Source organism: Ovis aries, chromosome 3 (assembly GCF_016772045.2).
Source record: "Ovis aries strain OAR_USU_Benz2616 breed Rambouillet chromosome 3, ARS-UI_Ramb_v3.0, whole genome shotgun sequence".
Lineage (NCBI taxonomy): Eukaryota > Metazoa > Chordata > Mammalia > Artiodactyla > Bovidae > Ovis > Ovis aries.
This window is the reverse complement of record NC_056056.1, coordinates 39,874,293-39,892,786: the sequence shown is the minus strand read 5'-3', so window position 1 is coordinate 39,892,786 and position 18,494 is coordinate 39,874,293. Positions and strand designations below refer to the sequence as shown.

The following is an 18,494-nucleotide window of genomic DNA, read 5'->3' as shown; positions in this document are numbered from 1 at the left end:
TTTAGAGTCCAACTCTCACATCCATGCATGACTACTGGAAAAACCATACCTTTGACTAGTTGGACCTTTTTGGCAAAGTAATGTCTCTGCTTTTCAATATGCTGTCTAGGTTGGTCATAACTTTTCTTCCAAGGAGCAAGCGTCTTTTGATTTCATGGCTGCAGTCACCATCTGCAGTGATTTTGGAGCCCCCCAAAATAAAGTCTGCCACTGTTTCCACTCTTTCCCCATCTATTTGCCATGAAGTGATGGGACGGGATGCCATGATCTTAGTTTTCTGAATGTTGGATTTTAAGCCAACTTTTCACTCTCTTCTTTCACTTTCATCAAGAGGCTGTTTAGTTCTTCACTTTCTGCCATAAGGACAGTGTCATCTGCATATCTGAGGTTATTGATATTTCTCCTGGCAAATAAGCAGGGTGACAATATACAGCCTTGACATACCGCTTTTCTTATTTGGAACCAGTCTGTTGTTCCATGTCCAGTTCTAACTGTTGCTTCCTGGTCTGCATACAAATTTCTCAGGAGGCGGGTCAGGTGGTCTGGTATTCCCATCTCTTTAAGAATTTTCCACAGTTTGTTGTGGTCCACACGAAGGCTTTGGCGTAGTCAATAGAGCAGAAGTAGATATTTTTTCTTAAATTCACTTGCTCTTTTGATGATCCAATGGGTGTTGGCAATTTGATCTCTGGTTCCTCTGCCTTTCCTAAATCCAGCTTGAACATCTGGAAGTTCATGGTTCACATACTGTTGACACCTGGCTTGGCGAATTTTGAATATTACTTTACCAGTGTGTGAGATGAGTGCAATTGTGCAGTAGTTTGAGCTTTCTTTGGCATTGCCTTCTTCGGGATTGGAATGAAAATTTCTGTATGTTTGAAAATTTTTAAGCGAAACATTTAGGGAAAAGGTAAATTGTATAATAAAAGAAGTCTAGGAAAGAAAAAAAGAAGCTGAATTGCCAAAATCTTGGCTTTCTCTGCCCACTCAGGCCGAATAAAAAATATGAGACAGAGTTTGCAGAAAATAGAAAGATGGCTTTAATCCTCATCCAGGTGAGGGGAGAACACAACAGTCTGGTGCCTTAAAGAACTGTGCCCCCACCGTGGAGAGTCTGAGGGGATCATATAAATGGGGCTCTAAGTCTGGGGCATCCTCTGTCACCCCCTTCTCCTCCTGCCTTCAGTCTTTCCCAGCATCAGGGTCTTTTCTAAAGAATCGGCTCTTTGCATCAGGTAGACAAAGTACTGGAGCTTTGGTTTCAGCATTAGTCCTTCCAACGGATATTCAGGATTGATTTCCTTTAGGATTGACAGATTTGATCACCTTGCAGTCCAAGGGACTCTCAAGGGTCTTCTCCAACACCACAGTTCAAAAGTACCAGTTCTTTGGTGCTCAGCGTTTTTTATGGTCCAACTCTCACATCCATACATGACTACTGGGAAAACCATAGCTTTGACTATACAGACCTTTGTTGGCAAAGTAATGTCTCTGCTTTTTCATATGTTGTCTACATTTGTCATAGCTTTTCTCCCAAGGAGCAAGTGTCTTTTAAGTTGAGAAAATTATCAAGCATGACTTTTATAAAGCTTCTTTTATAATGTATATATTTTCTCCCAGGTTTTCACTGGGCATCAAGTAGATGATTTTGTCTTTTTAAAACTAAATCAAAACAAGCAAATTGGGAAACCAGCAGTGAATTTCTTCCTTACTGGGCTCAGAGACCCATAGCTAAAAAATAGACCTTAGAAAACAGTTATTTAAAATTTTTTCCTTGCCAGGTTAATGTTTATGGTAACAGCATAATTGGTGTGGTTTGCAAACCTCTAGTTTTATCTTATTTTATCATCCATTCTGCCCAGATGTCAGGCACTAGGAAGGTGTTGGAAAGTGTGAAATGGGTCTACAAAAGAGGGGGTGTTATTTTTAGCAGAGCTGACTGTAAAAATGCTGAGCTCTAACCAGACCTGACTTGCACCCTTCATTTGTACTTTTACGTTCTTCGGGCTCATCTCAGTCTCTGCTGTTCTCACTGTTCCTTCTTTTCCCGAATTGTTTCATCATGAAAAGTAACAATAGACTGAGTTGATTTTTTGGTATCACTTCCCACTGTACTTTCCATTCCCAGTAAGTCTTGTTCTCTGCCTTCTCCACCTGTGAAGGCAGGTGTCCAAGTCTTTGTAGGAAGGATGGAACATATGACTAAGAATAAAAAAGTCAGAGCTGTTTTGAATTTCAAAAGACTAAAAGAATAAAGGAAAAAAAATCACAGAAGAAATGAAAGATTTCATAATCCGGCTTTGAATGCAAAGATCCAGGTACTGGAGAAAAGGGTCGTCTGAATTCCAAAAGATTACTTTAAATAAATCGAAAACATTGTTTATTAACTGAACTATCATAAAATAGGAAGGATATAAGATACAACTAAAGTTCAGCATTCCTATTTAAAAAGTGATTGAGGTGTTTGCCAGCTGGTGGAAATGTTGCAAGAAGGGGGACCTCCTCTAGGGCCGCAGAGTAATGCTGACCAAGCAAGAGACTTCACTGGGAAGGGGTGCCTGCGGGGAGAGGGGGAGGTCAAGGGAACCCAGGAGAACTGCTCTGCCATGTGACTCGCAGTCTCAGTTTTATGGTGATGGGGTTAGTTTCCGAGTTGTCCCTGGCCAATCCATCCTGACTCAGGGTCTTCCCTAGTGGTGAGCTCATTGCTCAGCCAGGGTGGATTCCAACAAATAGGATTCTGGGAGGTTGGTAGGACATATGGGCTGGCATTTCCTCTTTGCTTTTGATCATTCCTGAGTCCTTCTGATTGATAGTGGCTTGTTAGTTCCATGTTCCTTACCAAGACCTCTTATCCTAAAACCACTCAGGCAAATGGTTCCTATGGTGCTTGGCCAGGGTGGGCTGTTTCTGGCCGTGGTTCCCCTAACAGAAGAAAGAAAGTCAGAGAAGTCTAAGGGAAGTCTATAGGGGGTGCCTCTGAGCACCCTTCTCCTACCCTCTGGAGGGTAGAAGTCCCCAGACACATTTGAGGGGCTTCATGGTAGAACATTGTATGGGAATGTTCTATGGGAGAAGGACATCTTATAACATTCTATGGGAGAGGGTAGAACATTCTATGGGAATGTTCTATGGGAGAAGGACATCATATAACATTCTATGGGAGGACTTTTTATAACAGCACAAGGCAGCCAGAGCGGAGTGGAAAGGGGCATGCTGAGGGTATTTAGGCCAAGGAGGCCTGAGGACAGGCTGGGTTACCTTACGGTGTCACTCTCAGTCAGCAACCATTTTGTGTTCAGTGAGGGGTGTGGAGTTGGCAGTGGAGATGGGACACACCATGAGACTCAACCTTGGTATTCTCCAGTCATTTCCTGGTTAATTCAAACTCAGCCCTTTATTCCATCTTTCAGGGTTAGGATTGCTAGGGAAGAAACAGATGTCTGGTTAAACTTGGTTTTCAGACTCAAAAAATGAAAAATTTCTGTTTTAGTATATCCTTTTTGATATCTGGGATATGCTTATACTAAAATGATTCGCTGTTTATCAAAAAATCAAATGTAATTGGGCAACTTAAGTTTTTATTTGCTAAATCTGGCAATCCTATTTGGAGTTCCTCTTTTTCCTTTCTCCTTACCCTTTCTTGGCAACCGGGTAGAGCAGGAAGCTTGAGTGACAGCTTTTCTTCATACGGTATCCTTTGTCCCTATAATTTGTCTCTTCTGTTGGAACGGTCAGGGCTCAGGGCGTGGGGTCCTCCCGTTGCTGCCTCCGGCTCACCGCGCATCTTACTGCAGTAATGTTGCTATAAGGACTCTGTGGCACCCGCTATTTGGCTTCTGGTTTTGGTTGCCAATTGCAGGGTTCTCTTTGGGGGTTCTTTTGCCTGGTTTTTCAACTGCTTCTATAGCATGGGAACCTTTTCAGTGGTCTCCTGCCTGGGCTGAGGAAGTTTGGGCGTTACTTTTCTCTCTCCATCCCTTCTGGAAGTCCTATTATAAACATATTAAACTTTTGTATTCTGGCTCATAATTTCCAAATCCTTTTCTGAAAACATTTTTTCTCTCTGTGCTTTGGCTCAAATCATTTTTCTATTGTTCTATTTCCCAGTTCACAAATGTCTCTTTCTGCGGTGTTCTAACCTGCCATTAAACCAATGTATTGAGTTTTCATTTCTGTTGTAATTTTCAGTTTTAGAATTTGCATTTAGTTCTTTTTAAATTATAGAATTTTCTGGGAAAATTCTTCATCATTATCTCCTTTCTTCATTTTGTCTCCCATTTACCTGGATGTCCCTGGTGTCTCAGTTGGTAAAGAATTGCCTGCAATGCAGGAGACCCTGGTTCACTCCTGGGTTGGGAAGATTGCTTGGAGGAGGGCGAGGTAACCTATTCCAGTATTCTTGCCTGGAGAATCCCTATGGACAGAGGAGCCTGGTGGGCTACAGTCCATGGAGCTGCAAAGAGTCAGACATGACTGAGCAACTAAGCACATAGTACACATAAACATGGTTACTATATTGTGAGGTTTTTGTCCACAAACTACACTAACTCCCTGTGACTTGGGTCCTTTTTCTTGAATTTCCATCATTTAGTTCTGTCTTCTAGTATGTTATCTATTGGATGCAGACATTGTATCTGGCTCTAAGTGACTTTATCTTGCTCTAGAGAGGAAGTGTCTTCTGCTAGATCCAGGGGTTTGCTTATCTTAATCAAATTAGAGATTTAACTGAATTGAGGCTGCAGACTAGTTTGTGGGGCCCTCCAGGGGTTTAAATTAAGAACTTGGATGTACACCTGGGCCCAGGTGGAGCCTCAGTTCTAATTAGTATCTCATCAGCAGAGTGAGACCATGTGAAAGCTCCACTGTTTTTCAGAGGCTCTCTGTCTAGCTTCTTAGTCTCCAATTCTGCAGGGCTTCAGAATTTGGCAAATGTCTTAAAACTTAACTCTCCACCTTCTTGTTGAGCCTTCAAGTCTCCAGTTTTGTCTCTCCAGCACTCTTGAGACCACCCACAGATTTGTTAGAATCCCTGCTTCCCCCACCACGGCCCTCTATCTTAACAAAAGCCAGATTCTTATTTTTTGCATTACACTTGGAATTGCCAAGTGTTTTCAGGAAAAAGAAAGTAGCAGAATATCAACTTACTCTCCAGGTCCATCCTTCTCCAGAATCTTGGCCCTGTAGCTCTGATTGCTTTGGCAGCTTTCCAATGCCTTTCTATTGATGTTTTCTGTTTTTTTCTACTTATTTGAGGCAGTAGCATTGCTTTTATATATCCTCATTGCATTTTTGGGGGTCTTATTTTCCCTATCAGTTGCTGACAGAGGTGTGATAAAAATCTACTGTGATTATTGATTTCTCTACTTGTTCTTATAATTTTTTATTTGTATGTTTTTATGCTGTACTATTAAATTCACAAAATATAAAAAATTTAATCTTTTTTATAATTGAATAGTTTTGTAAAAAATACTCTGGTTATATATTTTTCCTTAAAAATTTAATTTGTCTGATATAAGTTAGATACATCAATTTTTCTTTTGTTTGTCTTTATATACCATATAGTTTTCCATCCTTTTACTTTATCGGAGAAGGCAATGGCACCCCACTCCAGTACTCTTGCCTTGAAAATCCCATGGATGGAGGAGCCTGGTAGGCTGCAGTCCATGGGATCACTAAGAGTCGGACACGACTGAGCGACTTCACTTTCACTTTTCACTTTCATGCATTTGGAGAAGGAAATGGCAACCCACTCCAGTGTTCTTGCCTGGAGAATCCCAGGGACGAGGGGCCTGGTGGGCTGCTGTCTAGGGGGTCGCACAGAGTCGGACACGACTGAAGTGACTTTGCAGCAGCAGCAGTACCCTTAAGTTTTGATGTATCTCTTCTAAAATGCATATAGCTGAAACCAAGTCTCCCTAAAACTGAGTTCCTCTGCTGAGTTTGTGATTAACCTCTTTATTCAAAACTTTATCCCCTTTCTTGTCCCACACGTTTCTCTCAAGATCAAGGAGTATCAAATAAAAGAAAAGGGGGATTGAAACTGAGCAGAACGCTTTGGGGCCCTCCTGGGTAAAATCCCCTCTGTGCCCCCTGTTTCTTGTTTGTAGCAAAAGAGTTTGCTATTCTCTTTCCTAGTTTACTCTTTTCCCTGAGTTTCAAAGAGCAGGCACACGAGCAGTTACTAATTGGGGAAGTGAGGGAATGCAGAAACAAAGAAAAGCAGAAGTTAAGAAAAGCAATGACAACAATTCAGCAATAAAACAGAGCCTGAGTTCCTGCTCAAAGGATATACAGTCTGATGGATATGGATATCTTTAAGTCGTTCTTCAAGAATTAAGACTCCTCTCCCTCACTCAGATGGAGTTTGGGGACTACATGTTGAGCATAAGCACTAGCCCCACAGACTGGTTGGACCCAGAAGGCTTGTGATTAAGATTTCTGAAAACCACTCTGTTACCTCACCACCTTACCTCACCAGTCAGATGAAACTCACTCATCTTGCAACCCTCATCCCCAAATAGTGTCTTTAAAAATGATTCCTGGAATATCAGGGAGGAAAGCCATCAGGGAGTTCTGGCCTTTTGAGCAGAGCTGCCATGCTTCTTTGCTGTGTATACCTTCACCACAACTTGGTATCAGTAAGTTGGCTTTGCTGTGCATCAGGCAAGCAGGTTCAAGTTCAGTTTGATAACATAGTTTAAAAATTCAATCTAACATCTTTGTTTTTCCACTGCAGATTTTATTATTGCCTTATACTTGGTATTCATTGAGATTTGTTCACATATTTATACTTTTCTTGATTTCTATTCTTTCCTATACTCCAACCAGATGAAATCTGGGAACACATTCATTTTACTTTTTCAGTATATGGTTTTAGTTCAAGTCCATTCCTAAAGAACTCTCTCAGTTTTTCTTTTCCTGAGCATGTCTTCGCTTTACTTTTCTTTCTTGAAACATATTTCCTCTGGGAATGTAATTCTGAATTGGTATTTTTCTTTTGGATCCTTTTTCTTAAGATAACATTCCTTTGTTCTTGTTAAGAAGAAATCATCCAATTATTGTTCATCCAGTGGTAGTTTGTCCTTTTTCTTTGACTGCTTTCATTTTTTTTCTGCCTTCACCTTTTAGCAGCTTTAGCTTAGTAAGTATATCTTTTGTATAGCATGTTTGCAGATTGCATGGCTTCCTGAATCTGTGACTTAAGATCTTTGATCAGTTCTTAGCTATCATTGTTTTACAATTATTTTTACCTCATTCTAAACTTCCTTGTCTTTTTGGACAAGTATAGAGTTTCTCACTTCATTATAAATGTTTTCCCACTATTCCCTTTTCCGTATTTTTCATCCTTTTTCACTCTTTGCATCATTTTGGATATATCTTCAGATTCATTCATACTTTCTCCTCTCTTCAGCTGTGTTTAATCTTCTGCTAAACCAATCTATTGCTTTCTTAACATGTCATTTTATTTTTTAGCTGTAAAACTCCCACTTGGCTTTTTTTAAAATATAATTTTCATTTCTCTGCTGAATTTCTCAACATGCATTTTATGTCACTAATTATCTCAAGCTTTGTTATTTTGGAGACTTCATCTGATAACTACAACTGTGGATCTTTTCTGTTGTGTTTTTCAACAATGATATTGGTTTTATTCTTTACAATGTCTCCTCTTGTATGTGTGTGTATACACATTAACATCGATATTTTACAATGCTCTTAGAGATAATATAAAGCCTAAAATGTTGATAATGTTGATATCTTTCTCCAAGAAGAACTTTTCTTTGCCAGGGTGTCTAGGGCACTCTTCTTCTGGGATCCTGTCATTCCAGTTTCAGAGGCTGAGATGTTTTGAAGGTGCATGGTTTTTCTGTGAGGTCCTATGTACTTCCAGGTCACTTCCTTTCCTAGGGTGCTGTCCTTCTGGGTCCCAAACCATAAGAAAGTAGATTACTAAGGACAGGGGTTACTGGTTCTCCTTTTCTTAGTGAGTTCTAGATTCCACTCATTGTCCTTGTAGTCTTGCAGGCTTTCAAAATCTATTAAATCTTTCAGCTGTCCCTGCAGAAATTGGCAAATGTTTTCATGGCAAGATTAACCTCAATTATTGGCTTACCTCTTTGATTTTCTTTCTTTCTCCAGAAACTGGTCCAATATCTCTTTACTATCTTATTAGCTCTGGGATGCCTTCAAATAGATTAACCCCCACCCCAATCTGGTTTTCAAATTGTCCTAAGTAGGAAATCTTGTCAGAATTATCCATTCTGCCATTAGCAGAAATGTAAGTACTCTATTTAAAATTAATTTCATATAGAACCTCTATATATTTGTAATGGGAGATGTTATTTGCTAGACTTAGCCTGTCATGTTGTCTCAATGTAAGAACAAAGTGTTGAACTTACAAAAGATACTGTATAGGGTTAAAGGAGAAGGAAGTGGCAACCCACTCCAGTATTCTTGCCTGGAAAATCCCATGGACAGAGGAACCTGGCAAGCTACAGTCCATGGGGTCACAAAAGCAGGACACGACATAGCGATTACCACCACCATAGGGGTTAAAAGCTTGATCTCTGAAGTTGGAGAGATTTGGGTGTAAATAGCAGGTTTACATTTTCTTTTGATGTTTTAGACTGCCTGGCAAAGAATTTGGTGATGCTTTCCTATGGTCTTTAAAAGTCTAATTGTGAAGATGAAGTAAGATATTGTCTTACAAAGCATTTAGCATAGAGTTCCAGATGTTCAAGCTGGTTTTAGAAAAGGCAGAGGAACCAGAGATCAAATTGCCAACATCCGCTGGATCATGGAAAAAGCAAGAGAGTTCCAGAAAAACATCTATTTCTGCTTTAGTGACTATGCCAAAGCCTTTGACTGTGTGGATCACAACAAACTGGAAAATTCTGAAAGAGATGGGAATACCAGACCACCTGACCTGCCTCTTGAGAAACCTATATGCAGGTCAGGAAGCAGCAGTTAGAACTGGACATGGAACAACAGACTGGTTCCAAATAGGAAAAGGAGTCCGTCAAGGCTGTATATTGTTACCCTGCTTATTTAACTTCTATGCAGAGTACATCATGAGAAACGCTGGGCTGGAAGAAACACAAGTTGGAATCAAGATTGCTGGGAGAAATATCAATAACCTAAGACATGCAGATGACACCACCCTTATGGCAGAAAGTGAAGAAGAACTAAAGAGCCTCTTGATGAAAGTGAAAGAGGAGAGTGAAAAAGTTGGCTTAAAACTCAACATTCAGAAAACTAAGATCATGGCATCCAGTTCCATCACTTCATGGCAAATAGATGGGGAAGCAATGGAAACAGTGACTTATTTTTTTGGTCTCCAAAATCACTGTAGATGGTGACTGCAGCCATGAAATTAAAGGACGCTTGCTCCTTGGAAGAAAAGTTATGAGCAACCTAGACAGCATATTAAAAAGCAGAGACGTTACTTTGCCAACAAAGGTCTATCTAGTCAAAGGTATGGTTTTTCCAGTAGTCATGTATGGATGTGAGAGTTGGACTATAAAGAAAGCTGACTGCCACAGAATTGATGCTTTTGAACTGTGGTATTGGAGAAGACTCTTGAGAGTCCCCTTGGACAGCAAGGAGAACCAACCAGTCCATCCTAAAGGAAATCAGTCCTGGGTGTTCATTGCAGGGACTACTTTTGAAGCTGAAACTCCAATACTTTGGCCACAAGATGGTGAAGAACTGACTCATTGGAAAGGACCCTGACGCTGGGAAAGATTGAAGGCAGCAGGAGAAGGGGACAACGGTTGAATGGTTGGATGGCATCACTGACCCAATGGACATGAGTCTGAGTAAACTCTGGGAGTTGATGATGGACAGGGAGGCCTGGTGTGCTGCAATCTGTGGGGTTGCAAAGAGTCGGACATGACTGAATGATTGAACTGAACTGAACTGAAGACTGAGTTATAAACTAGAAGCAACTGAAACAAGGTTTCTATAAACAACAAAAACAAAACTAGATCTTGAACTGATCAAACATTAAGCATCACTGGAAATTCCTTAATACTCTTCCCTAATAAACTTGCCTCTTTACAGACTATATATATATAACATGTTGTTTTATCTCTGAGTTAAAGCACTCCTTTCATTTGAATCCACCCACACACCTTCTCAGATGCTAATGACTTGATCTGATAAATGTACAATTCATTCTAAACCCATTCCATAAATTTATCATTAAGTTCTAAAACTTTACTTTCAGTGTAGACTGTAATCACAGTAATAACTTATTTTAATGGTATAAAAATGGTATAAAACAAAAACCAAAGATTATTCATATAACAATATTTAAAACTGATTGGGGTGATCCAATAAGTAAAAATGAATGATACTTTTGGGTGAAGTATATTTTCAAGTGTTTATTCAAAAAATATTTCTTCTTTCCTATTTTTCTCTTACGGCTTTTAAGAGAAAAAGAATAATTCTTCATATATTAGCATTAATATTAAGCATCCCATATATCTTATGGGTTTGTACATTGCATTTCAATACAATATTATCTACTAAAATATGTTGAATTATTTTTATTTTACATTCTGGGTAGGATTATAATAAATAATATAAAAATAATTTAAAAACTCTATGAAATATCTACTATATGTTCCAGGTTTCAGAACACAAAAATAAATAAATGGTCCCTGCCATTCAGAGGCTCACAATCTAACGGGGGAGATATACAAATCAAACAGACAATTTAATGTAGTATGACAACTTTGAGAATGGTATGTACAAAGAACTACAGAACCTTAAATGGTCACTTAATGCAGAATGGTAGATATTTGGAATGGTTTCCAGGTTAGGATGATACACTATACAAAAGAATTTACGAAGAAGAGAATTAATGGTGAGTGAAAAGAAGAACATTCCTATAGGGGGGATTACTGAATAATCCTAGAGACTGGACTGCCTGATCTTCAAGGTCCCTTCCAACCCCAAGAAGACAGTAGGAGATAACCCTGGCATGCTGCAGTCCATGGGGTCGCAAAGAGTCGGACACGACTGAGCAACTGAACTGCAAGGAACTGAACTGAACCAGTCATCGTCTACTTGATTCAACAAAGGGAATCTGTATAGAGCGGGACATATTCCTCATACTTTTTGACTTGTTAAATTGAGTTCCTGGACTCTTACTTTTCATGCGATAGAGCATAATATAAGAAGAAAATCTCATACTAAAATATTTTGTAGTCACGTTACTTATGGTGCTGATCACAGTTTCAGGCGGATCAATGTTGTACTGCAAATAATATATCATCTACTTTTAAGTAAAAGAGAACAAAAGTTGAAGGTTCCTATAAAACCATAAACTCTAACAAATTCAAGTATATAGGTTTTTTGTAAATAATATTTTCCTTTCTTTTAAATGTGGAAAAACAAAAAGGAGCTCATCCTTTTTCTTGGTTATCTACAAGGAGTACACTAGATGGTGCTACAAGATGTCAGAAAGAAGATGAGTTTTACCAAGAAAAACAGTGTGGAGTTTCGGATGGCACTTTCCATACATTTCAGCCCCTGAGAGTAATTCGAGGTTTGTAGGCAAGTAGTGGGGAACTTAATCTCACAAATTTTAGTTCTCTGGTTGGACTCATTTAAAATTAAACCAAAATGTTTTCAGTGTTTGACAATTCAATCTGATTCCACTGAAATGGAAAATTTTAAGTTATTAAAATATACATTTATTATACATTTAAACATATTGCTATTAATTTCATCTAGGGATTTTTTTCCCATGAGCCTATGTCTATTATTTAATAAATCTCTAAGTCAGTTCCTTCACATAAATCTTGAATTTTCAAATTATCATTAAGCAGAGAACACTAATAAAACTCTCTAATCATTAAAATACTGAAGTCCTGCAATAGATCAACACAAATACATGAAATAATACATTTTGAAATCACCCTATCAGTATAGTACTTTTATATAAATACCATTTCATGATTTTTCCACATTACAGTAAAACCAGAAACATGTAGGTAAAACATTATTTTACCTAAAGTGCAAAATAAAAACAGAGTTTTATTTTTTACATTTTCTATTTAGTTTTCTTTTAAATGTTAAATAGTAAAAAGGCAAACAAAAAAATGGACGGTTAGAGACATACTTTTTATAATCTAAGAGTCATTTTAGTTTTAAACTCTCAAAGTTAGGAGAGTTTTCTGCTTATCTTTCCAGTTCTGCTTCTAGAATTTCCCCCCACGTGTCTGCATCCATTGGGTACATGATTTTTTCTGGTAGGCTGATAGGAGAACATATGTTGCTGTATCTGCCACTTAGCCATTCATGTTTCACTTTACTCTTCTGATAATTCCTCAGTAGTATGATCTGAAAGAAGTAAACCACCATTGTTAATGGCAACCCACTCCAGGATTCTTGCCTGGAGAATTCCAGGTAGAGAGGAGTCTGGTGGGCTACAGTCCATGGCAAAGAGTCAGCAACTATCGCTATTACTACTACTACCACCATTGTTAAAGAATGTAGTCAGTGGTTGGTGAGTGAGTTTGTTTGAAGCTAGAAAGCTGATTGAAAGGCTGAAAAGATTAAGTATTTACATTGATACACACATCTATTAATATATGTATGTGTGTGCTCGCACGTACAGAACAGTGTGAGTAATACAGTTTGCTGGGGATTCTGGATAGGTGGAGTAAAATGTAGCCATTGTGGTTTATGAGGTAAATGCCCCCCAAATTCAGAAGGATAGATGGGAGATCTCCTTTTTGCAGGAAAAGAATATAATTGGACTTTAACTCCCAAAGCCAACCCACTCTGTATGTCATTCTGTATATGAAATCCTCTCTCCTTCAAGCCAGAAGGTAGAGTGTGGCTCAAACAGACCACCGTATTATCAAGAGGACTTCAGATTGCAAAGGTGAAACTTACCCTCCAGGGGTAGCCACTCTCCAGATCATCATCTATCTCTCTTTGACATACGGCTCTTACAGTCAGGCAGTGAGGTTTCCACAAGGAGTCGCTGTGTCTTATTGCATGATTCCAGCTCCTGCATGTCGCTGAAGCCCTGCACAAGCTCCGGATGTCTAGCTGACTGAAAATTTTAAAAGTAACTTCTGGAGGCAGCAGTTCAACAAAATTATTTTGACACTCTTTTTTTTCCTTTTCAGCATCCACAGAGTTCGATTCTATGTCAGAAACTCTTGAAGCATGGTTTCTCTTGGAGTTTTTCTTCATAGCTTGGTATTTTAGTGAATTATCCTCATATATAAACTGAAAGGCAAAGGTTAAAAACATTCACTGCCTTTAGATCAGACTGTAGACCCCCTTTGAGCCAGATACTTTCGTGGTTAGATTTAATGAACTTTAACTTTCTTGACTTGAGCTCTTTAGTCTGTCAAATGGAGCCAGCGATGCTTCTCTGGTGAGTCTTCTTACAAGGATGAACAGAGATGGTGAGCGAAGAATCTAGCCCTACATCTGAACTGCACGCAGGAGAAACCCAACACATGTTACTCCTTTTCTTCTTTTTAGATATTTTTGGTAAATGGGTTTGTTTCTAAACATTGGTTTTTCTACTCCCAAAGAAAATTATCTGAAAAAGAGATGTGATTCTTCACATTCAATCTATAATTTATTTTTAGTAGTAGAAACAACTATTGTGAGAACACATTCTATTCCAAGTATTGATTGAAAAAACTTTTGAAAATGTATATGTTTCAATTCTACTCAACACACTGAATACTAGTCTGTGGGAACAAATGCCTTGTCTTTAAGTTTTTCACTTATAACTTGTGACTTAAAGATAAACCTGATAAACTTTTAGTAGTTTATATAAGAATTGTTTATCTACTCGCACTTAATGGGTAGGTGCTCACATTTGACACAAATGCTGTCTGAACTGGATAAGAGGTCTGGGCTATACTGACAAAATCTCAAATATTCAATCAGTTATAAGAGTTGTGTTTTAGAAATAGCTTCTTGAGGCTATTCCACATGTACAGTTAATTATGAACTAAGATAACTAGTCGTTAAGGCCATCAAACAACAGTGACTAACAACTATAAACAATATTTATAATATCTAGGTAAAGCACATGACTAAAGATCGAAAGTCCAGTTTGAGCTAATTTACCTAAGGTGCATGGTGTAGGCTCCTGATATTAGTTGAAAGCATGGAGGTATTTTGACATACAAAGACAGTTCATATTTACTCAAAATCAGTTTATTCCAGTTTGTACTTCCTTTTATAGCGAGGGGTGTTGGTGCAGGAGGGGTTTCAGATACAGCTAATACTTCATTTATCTTAGCTAATGACAAATTTCCCTTTCTACATGTGCTACTCACCTATATGTTTCTAAACCTGCCAAGACCACAGATGCTCCCGTTCATTTGGTTATGATCCAAGTTGGCTACAGTGGTCAGAATTTTAATGTCTGAGTTCAACAGAGGATTTCCTCTTGAGAGTTTAGGGAAGTAAGAAAGCAAACTGCAAAAAATAAGTTCATAAGTCAAGTTTTTGCACTTCCACCCTCTGCTGCTGCTAAGTCACTTCAGTCGTTTCCGACTCTGTGCAACCCTATAGACTGTAGCCCACCAGGCTCCCCCGTCCCTGGGATTCTCCAGGCAAGAACACTGGAGTGGGTTGCCATTTCCTTCTCCAATGCTTAGCCCTCATCAATATAAACTAAAGCCAAACTACTCTATTCTTGAAAAGAATATCATACTAGGAGAAAGTTACTGTGCATTTAAACGCACATTTGTTATTTTTCCTAAGATTTCACTGGAGATAAAATACGTCCTCCTGTTACAATTATTCCACACGAGGCAGATGAAAGCATTTGGATTTAACAGATGGGGGTGCCTAAACCCCACTAGGCATTTTTCTTCTTCCAAGTCCCATTTTGCCTGGATGTTTAGAAACCTATCCTCTTCTTTCTAAACCAAACTTTGCTAAATTACCTAACTAGGTGACAGGTCACCCCTCTTTCAGGTGTCACTCGGAGGGAGGAATAGTAAAGCAGGGCAGACGCCCGGCTCTCGGGGTGCCTCCACCCCAGGCAGACACTGCAGGCCGGAAGGAATGACCCCACGTCCCATCTGAACCACCCTCCTGGCATGCCCGGCGCCGACAGCAGCTGTCGGAGTCCAAATACCTGGGCATTGACAGGTAAACAATAACAACTGTCAGCACCGACTGTCACCACAGCTCCGGTCGGCCAAGCAGAGGCTGTGCGAGCGCCAGGGCCGAGCCCCGGATCACGCCTGCCAGACCTCAGCGTAAACGGAAGACCCCCTCCTACCTACTTGGCAGCTGCTACCTCTCGATCCGCGATTTAAATTGTCCAGAATTCGAATCCTTCCCTCTAGTCCCCTTCTTCCCACCCACTCTAGCCCCGCCTTGCTGACTCGGATTTCGCACAGGCGCAGAGAGGGGCGCGCATTGCCTCTTGGGATTGGTAGTTTTCCCAGGGCGCCTGAGATCGTCAGTGGAGGAGAAGGGAAGACGTCTTGACTACAAGGACCGGCGTCCTCCGAGCCGGGTGGGCGGTGAGAAGGGCTGGGGTCGCGGGGTTGGGTAACCGGGGCTTTTAAAAAACAGATTGGAGGCGGAGTGAAAGGGGATTCCCTGAGTACGTCACTGGCCGGAGTGGAAGGGCGGGGTTCGGTCCCCTCGGTGGGGCCCCAGCTCCGCGCAGCCGGGGCACTCTTGAGGGCAGTCTTTGCTTTACCTCCGCTTGTCTTTCTTGGGGCCTCTCTGCGTCCCGCGCCTGTCGTTGGAAGCCGGAAACGGTTGCAGGGTCTCGCTCCTTGCGAAGGGGTCTATTTAATCCTCGCCGCCATGTCCGGGGGCTTCGAGCTGCAGCCGCAGGACGGCGGCCCCCGGGTGGCCCTGGCGCCCGGGGAGACGGTCATCGGCCGCGGGCCGCTTCTGGGAGTAAGTGTGGCGGGGGTTCGGCGGCCCCGGAGAACCGCGAGGTCCTGCGGGCTCCTGAGGCCCTACTCTGGGTCCTGCCCGGGTTCCCCACCGCTCCGGCCAGGCCTTTCTGGATTTTAGAAGTTTGAAGGCAGCACGCTTTTCAGTCAACTTGAACTAACTCGCAGACGTTTCCTTCTGCTGCCTTTAACAAGCACTGACCTGGATTATCGTCATTAGTGTTTTACCCAGAGGTCGGCGAACTGTGGCCCTGGCTCCAAATCCAGCCTGCAATTGTTGGGACCCACGTACTAAGAATGCTTCTCAGATTTTAAAACGTAAACAAAAAAACCCATATTAGCCTTTCAGGGAGAAGAATTTCTCTAAGGGTTGGAAATATTGCCTGTTGGCTTGATAAGCCACGATATTCATAGTAGTTTCTGGCCCTTAACAGAAAAAGTCTGCCAACCTCTGATCTTAGTTTTTCTAGAATAATTTCTTTTAAGCTTTGGCTCCTCTGGTGGTACTACTTTGGCTTTACTTTTATTGTAATAATCTTTTTCAGTAACGTCAGTGACTCACGTTTATGTAGTGTGTAGAATTCGGGCATTGATCTAAAGACTACCTGTACCAGCTTCTTTAAACCTTTCCAGACTTTTTGAGTTAGGTGCTTTTATCTTCATTGTTCAAATGAGAAAATTGAGCGAGTTATTTAAAGGACACACACACAAGATTTTGGGTAACAGAGTGCAACTGAGTTATGTATTCTTTCTCTGAGGTGTTTAGGAGTTAGAAAACTTGCCTGTAACATTCTGGAAATTTGTAGATCTCTCATTAAATACATACATATTGTTTTCTCTACATTCAACGTGTCTTGTTTACTGGCCACTTTATGCTGCGAGTCTGCAGACCCTAGCACTGCGGGGCACACAGAGATAAAACGGGTACTTGCCCTTCAGTTTTCTCTTTGAATGTCTGAACAAAGCTGTGTCAGTGAGCCTACACCAGGGAGTAAGGAGTCTGGTCAATTACTCTGATTAACTGCCAGTGTCTAAATGGAACCATTTGTATTAGGCTTAGGACCCCTCTCTGAGCAGAAAAAGGAAAGGTGGTTCAAGGTGGTGTTGGGGAAATTAGTTTTAGAGGAGTGTGAGTGTATGTATATGTAGTGGGGTTATTGAGAAACTTCAAGTTTACTTGCTGTTTTTTTTTTTTTTATTACTTAAATGTGTCTTACTTTTCTCCATAGTCTATTATATACAACGGAGAAGGCAATGGCACCCCACTCCAGTACTTTTGCCTGGCAAATCCCATAGATGGAGGAGCCTGGTGGGCTGCAGGTCGCTGAGAGTCGGGGCACGTCCGAGCGACTTTACTTTCACTTTTCACTTTCATGCATTGGAGAAGGAAATGGCAACCCACTCCAGTATTCTTGCCTGAAGAATCCCAGGGACGGAGGAGCCTAGTGGGCTGCCGTCTCTGGGATCGCACAGAGTGGAACACGACTGAATCGACTTAGCAGCAGCATTATATACAAACCTTTGGAGGAACTGCTTGGGAGGTTTTCTCCCCCTTTTCCTTCCTTTCTTACTCCCCTTCGTCCTTTCCTCTCCTCCTTCCCCCTCTATTCCTAATTCTCTCTCCCTCCCTACTCTCTCTCTCATTTCATCTCAATTAGAAATAGAGTATCTGCTTCATCTAGAAATCTTATGTCTGGTTACTAATGAGTTTTAATTTACTTAACAAATCGTGTAACTAACGTAGAGTACTATGAATTGGGTTAAATGATGGGTGAATTTTAGGCCTCTGTTTTATAAATTTGGCACCAGGTCACAGACCCTTCATTATTTGTAGCTTGCTGTTTGTTAATAGGTTTGCTAATGTGAGACAAGCTTATTTGGTTTCTGTTTTTAAAAATGGTAAGGAATAGGAAGTCAGTTACCTGGTCAGGATTAAGCTTTTTCTCTTTGAATAGTCATTCGATGATGAGATTTTGTTGCCAAGTTTGATGGGTATTAGAAGTGAATGAAACTAGATGTGTTGAAGGAAAACTTTGAAGAATAAACGAATCACCTTGTGGTTTTCAAGATTTTGGAGCTGACAGGTGTTTCTTCTCTACAGTGGTTTAAAACTCCACATGAGGGCTGCAGTTTCAAACAACAGCAATTCCAGTGAGGGTTTTTTTTTTTTTTTTTTTCCCTTCATGGTATATGAGAGAGCACAGACATAGTTCTAAGTCAGAAAACTCAGGGAGTTTAATTCATATCTATCAGAAGTGATTAATAATAATCAGGATGATTATTTTTACTCTCTTAATTAGTCATGTCTTTTGGAAACAAATTTTACAAACCTTCATGGTCACAACCTTTATGTTTATAATTCCAATGTGTTAAACATTCTCTGTGGTAAAATAATTTGGCAGTGGGAATGTCTTCATGTTTTTACAGAGGGGGGAAAGCTTAGAACTCTTGTAGATAATAGAATACAGTGAAAATCAATTTCTCGTGCCCTTTGCTTTAGTGTGAATCCTGAGGGAACCCAAAGTCTTTGTTTCAGTTCAGTTTAGTCGCTCAGTCGTGTCCGACTCTTTGCAACCCCAT

At 40.4% G+C, this 18,494-nt stretch overlaps 2 protein-coding genes across 13 annotated transcripts in view; one reads left to right on the top strand and one right to left on the bottom strand.

Moving 5' to 3' along the window:
* Positions 1-10,365: 10,365 nt before the first annotated feature.
* FBXO48 (F-box protein 48) lies at positions 10,366-15,383 on the bottom strand. 6 transcript variants are annotated; one of them, XM_060412035.1, is made up of 4 exons: positions 15,285-15,383; positions 14,325-14,466; positions 12,910-13,251; positions 10,366-12,351 (listed from the first exon to the last, which is right to left on the bottom strand). In XM_060412035.1, the coding sequence occupies exons 3-4, from the start codon at positions 13,213-13,215 to the stop codon at positions 12,190-12,192; spliced, it is 468 nt and encodes a 155-aa protein (XP_060268018.1). In that variant the 5' UTR covers positions 13,216-13,251; positions 14,325-14,466; positions 15,285-15,383; the 3' UTR covers positions 10,366-12,189. The 6 variants fall into 6 exon arrangements, with proteins under 6 accessions (XP_060268018.1, XP_060268014.1, XP_042101903.1 ...); XM_060412031.1 differs by having other exon boundaries at positions 12,910-13,573; positions 14,325-15,383; XM_042245969.2 differs by having other exon boundaries at positions 14,325-15,383.
* A 107-nt stretch (positions 15,384-15,490) lies between these two features.
* The window catches only part of APLF (aprataxin and PNKP like factor), a 98,244-nt gene continuing 95,240 nt past the window's right edge, over positions 15,491-18,494 (top strand). For 2 of the 7 annotated variants that reach the window (XM_012167837.5, XM_042245961.2), the window contains exon 1: positions 15,881-15,915. Coding sequence is in view for 1 of the 7 variants with exons in the window: in XM_012167807.5 (XP_012023197.3) it covers positions 15,820-15,915 (96 nt within the window). In the remaining 6 variants the exon portion in view is untranslated. Of the gene's footprint in view, positions 16,233-18,494 lie in introns of all 7 variants that reach the window. The other 5 variants (XM_042245964.1, XM_012167855.4, XM_060412030.1 and 2 more) reach the window with 5 other exon arrangements.

What these genes read in the sequence shown, in the direction of transcription:
- FBXO48 (XM_060412031.1), bottom strand. Translation starts at nt 13,275, where the DNA reads ATGTTTTTAACCTTTGCCTTTCAGTTTATATATGAGGATAATTCACTA. An exon ending in AGAGTGGCTACCCCTGGAGG is followed by an intron (nt 12,352 to 12,909) that starts GTAAGTTTCACC and finishes TACTTCTTTCAG; the next exon opens with ATCATACTACTGAGGAATTA.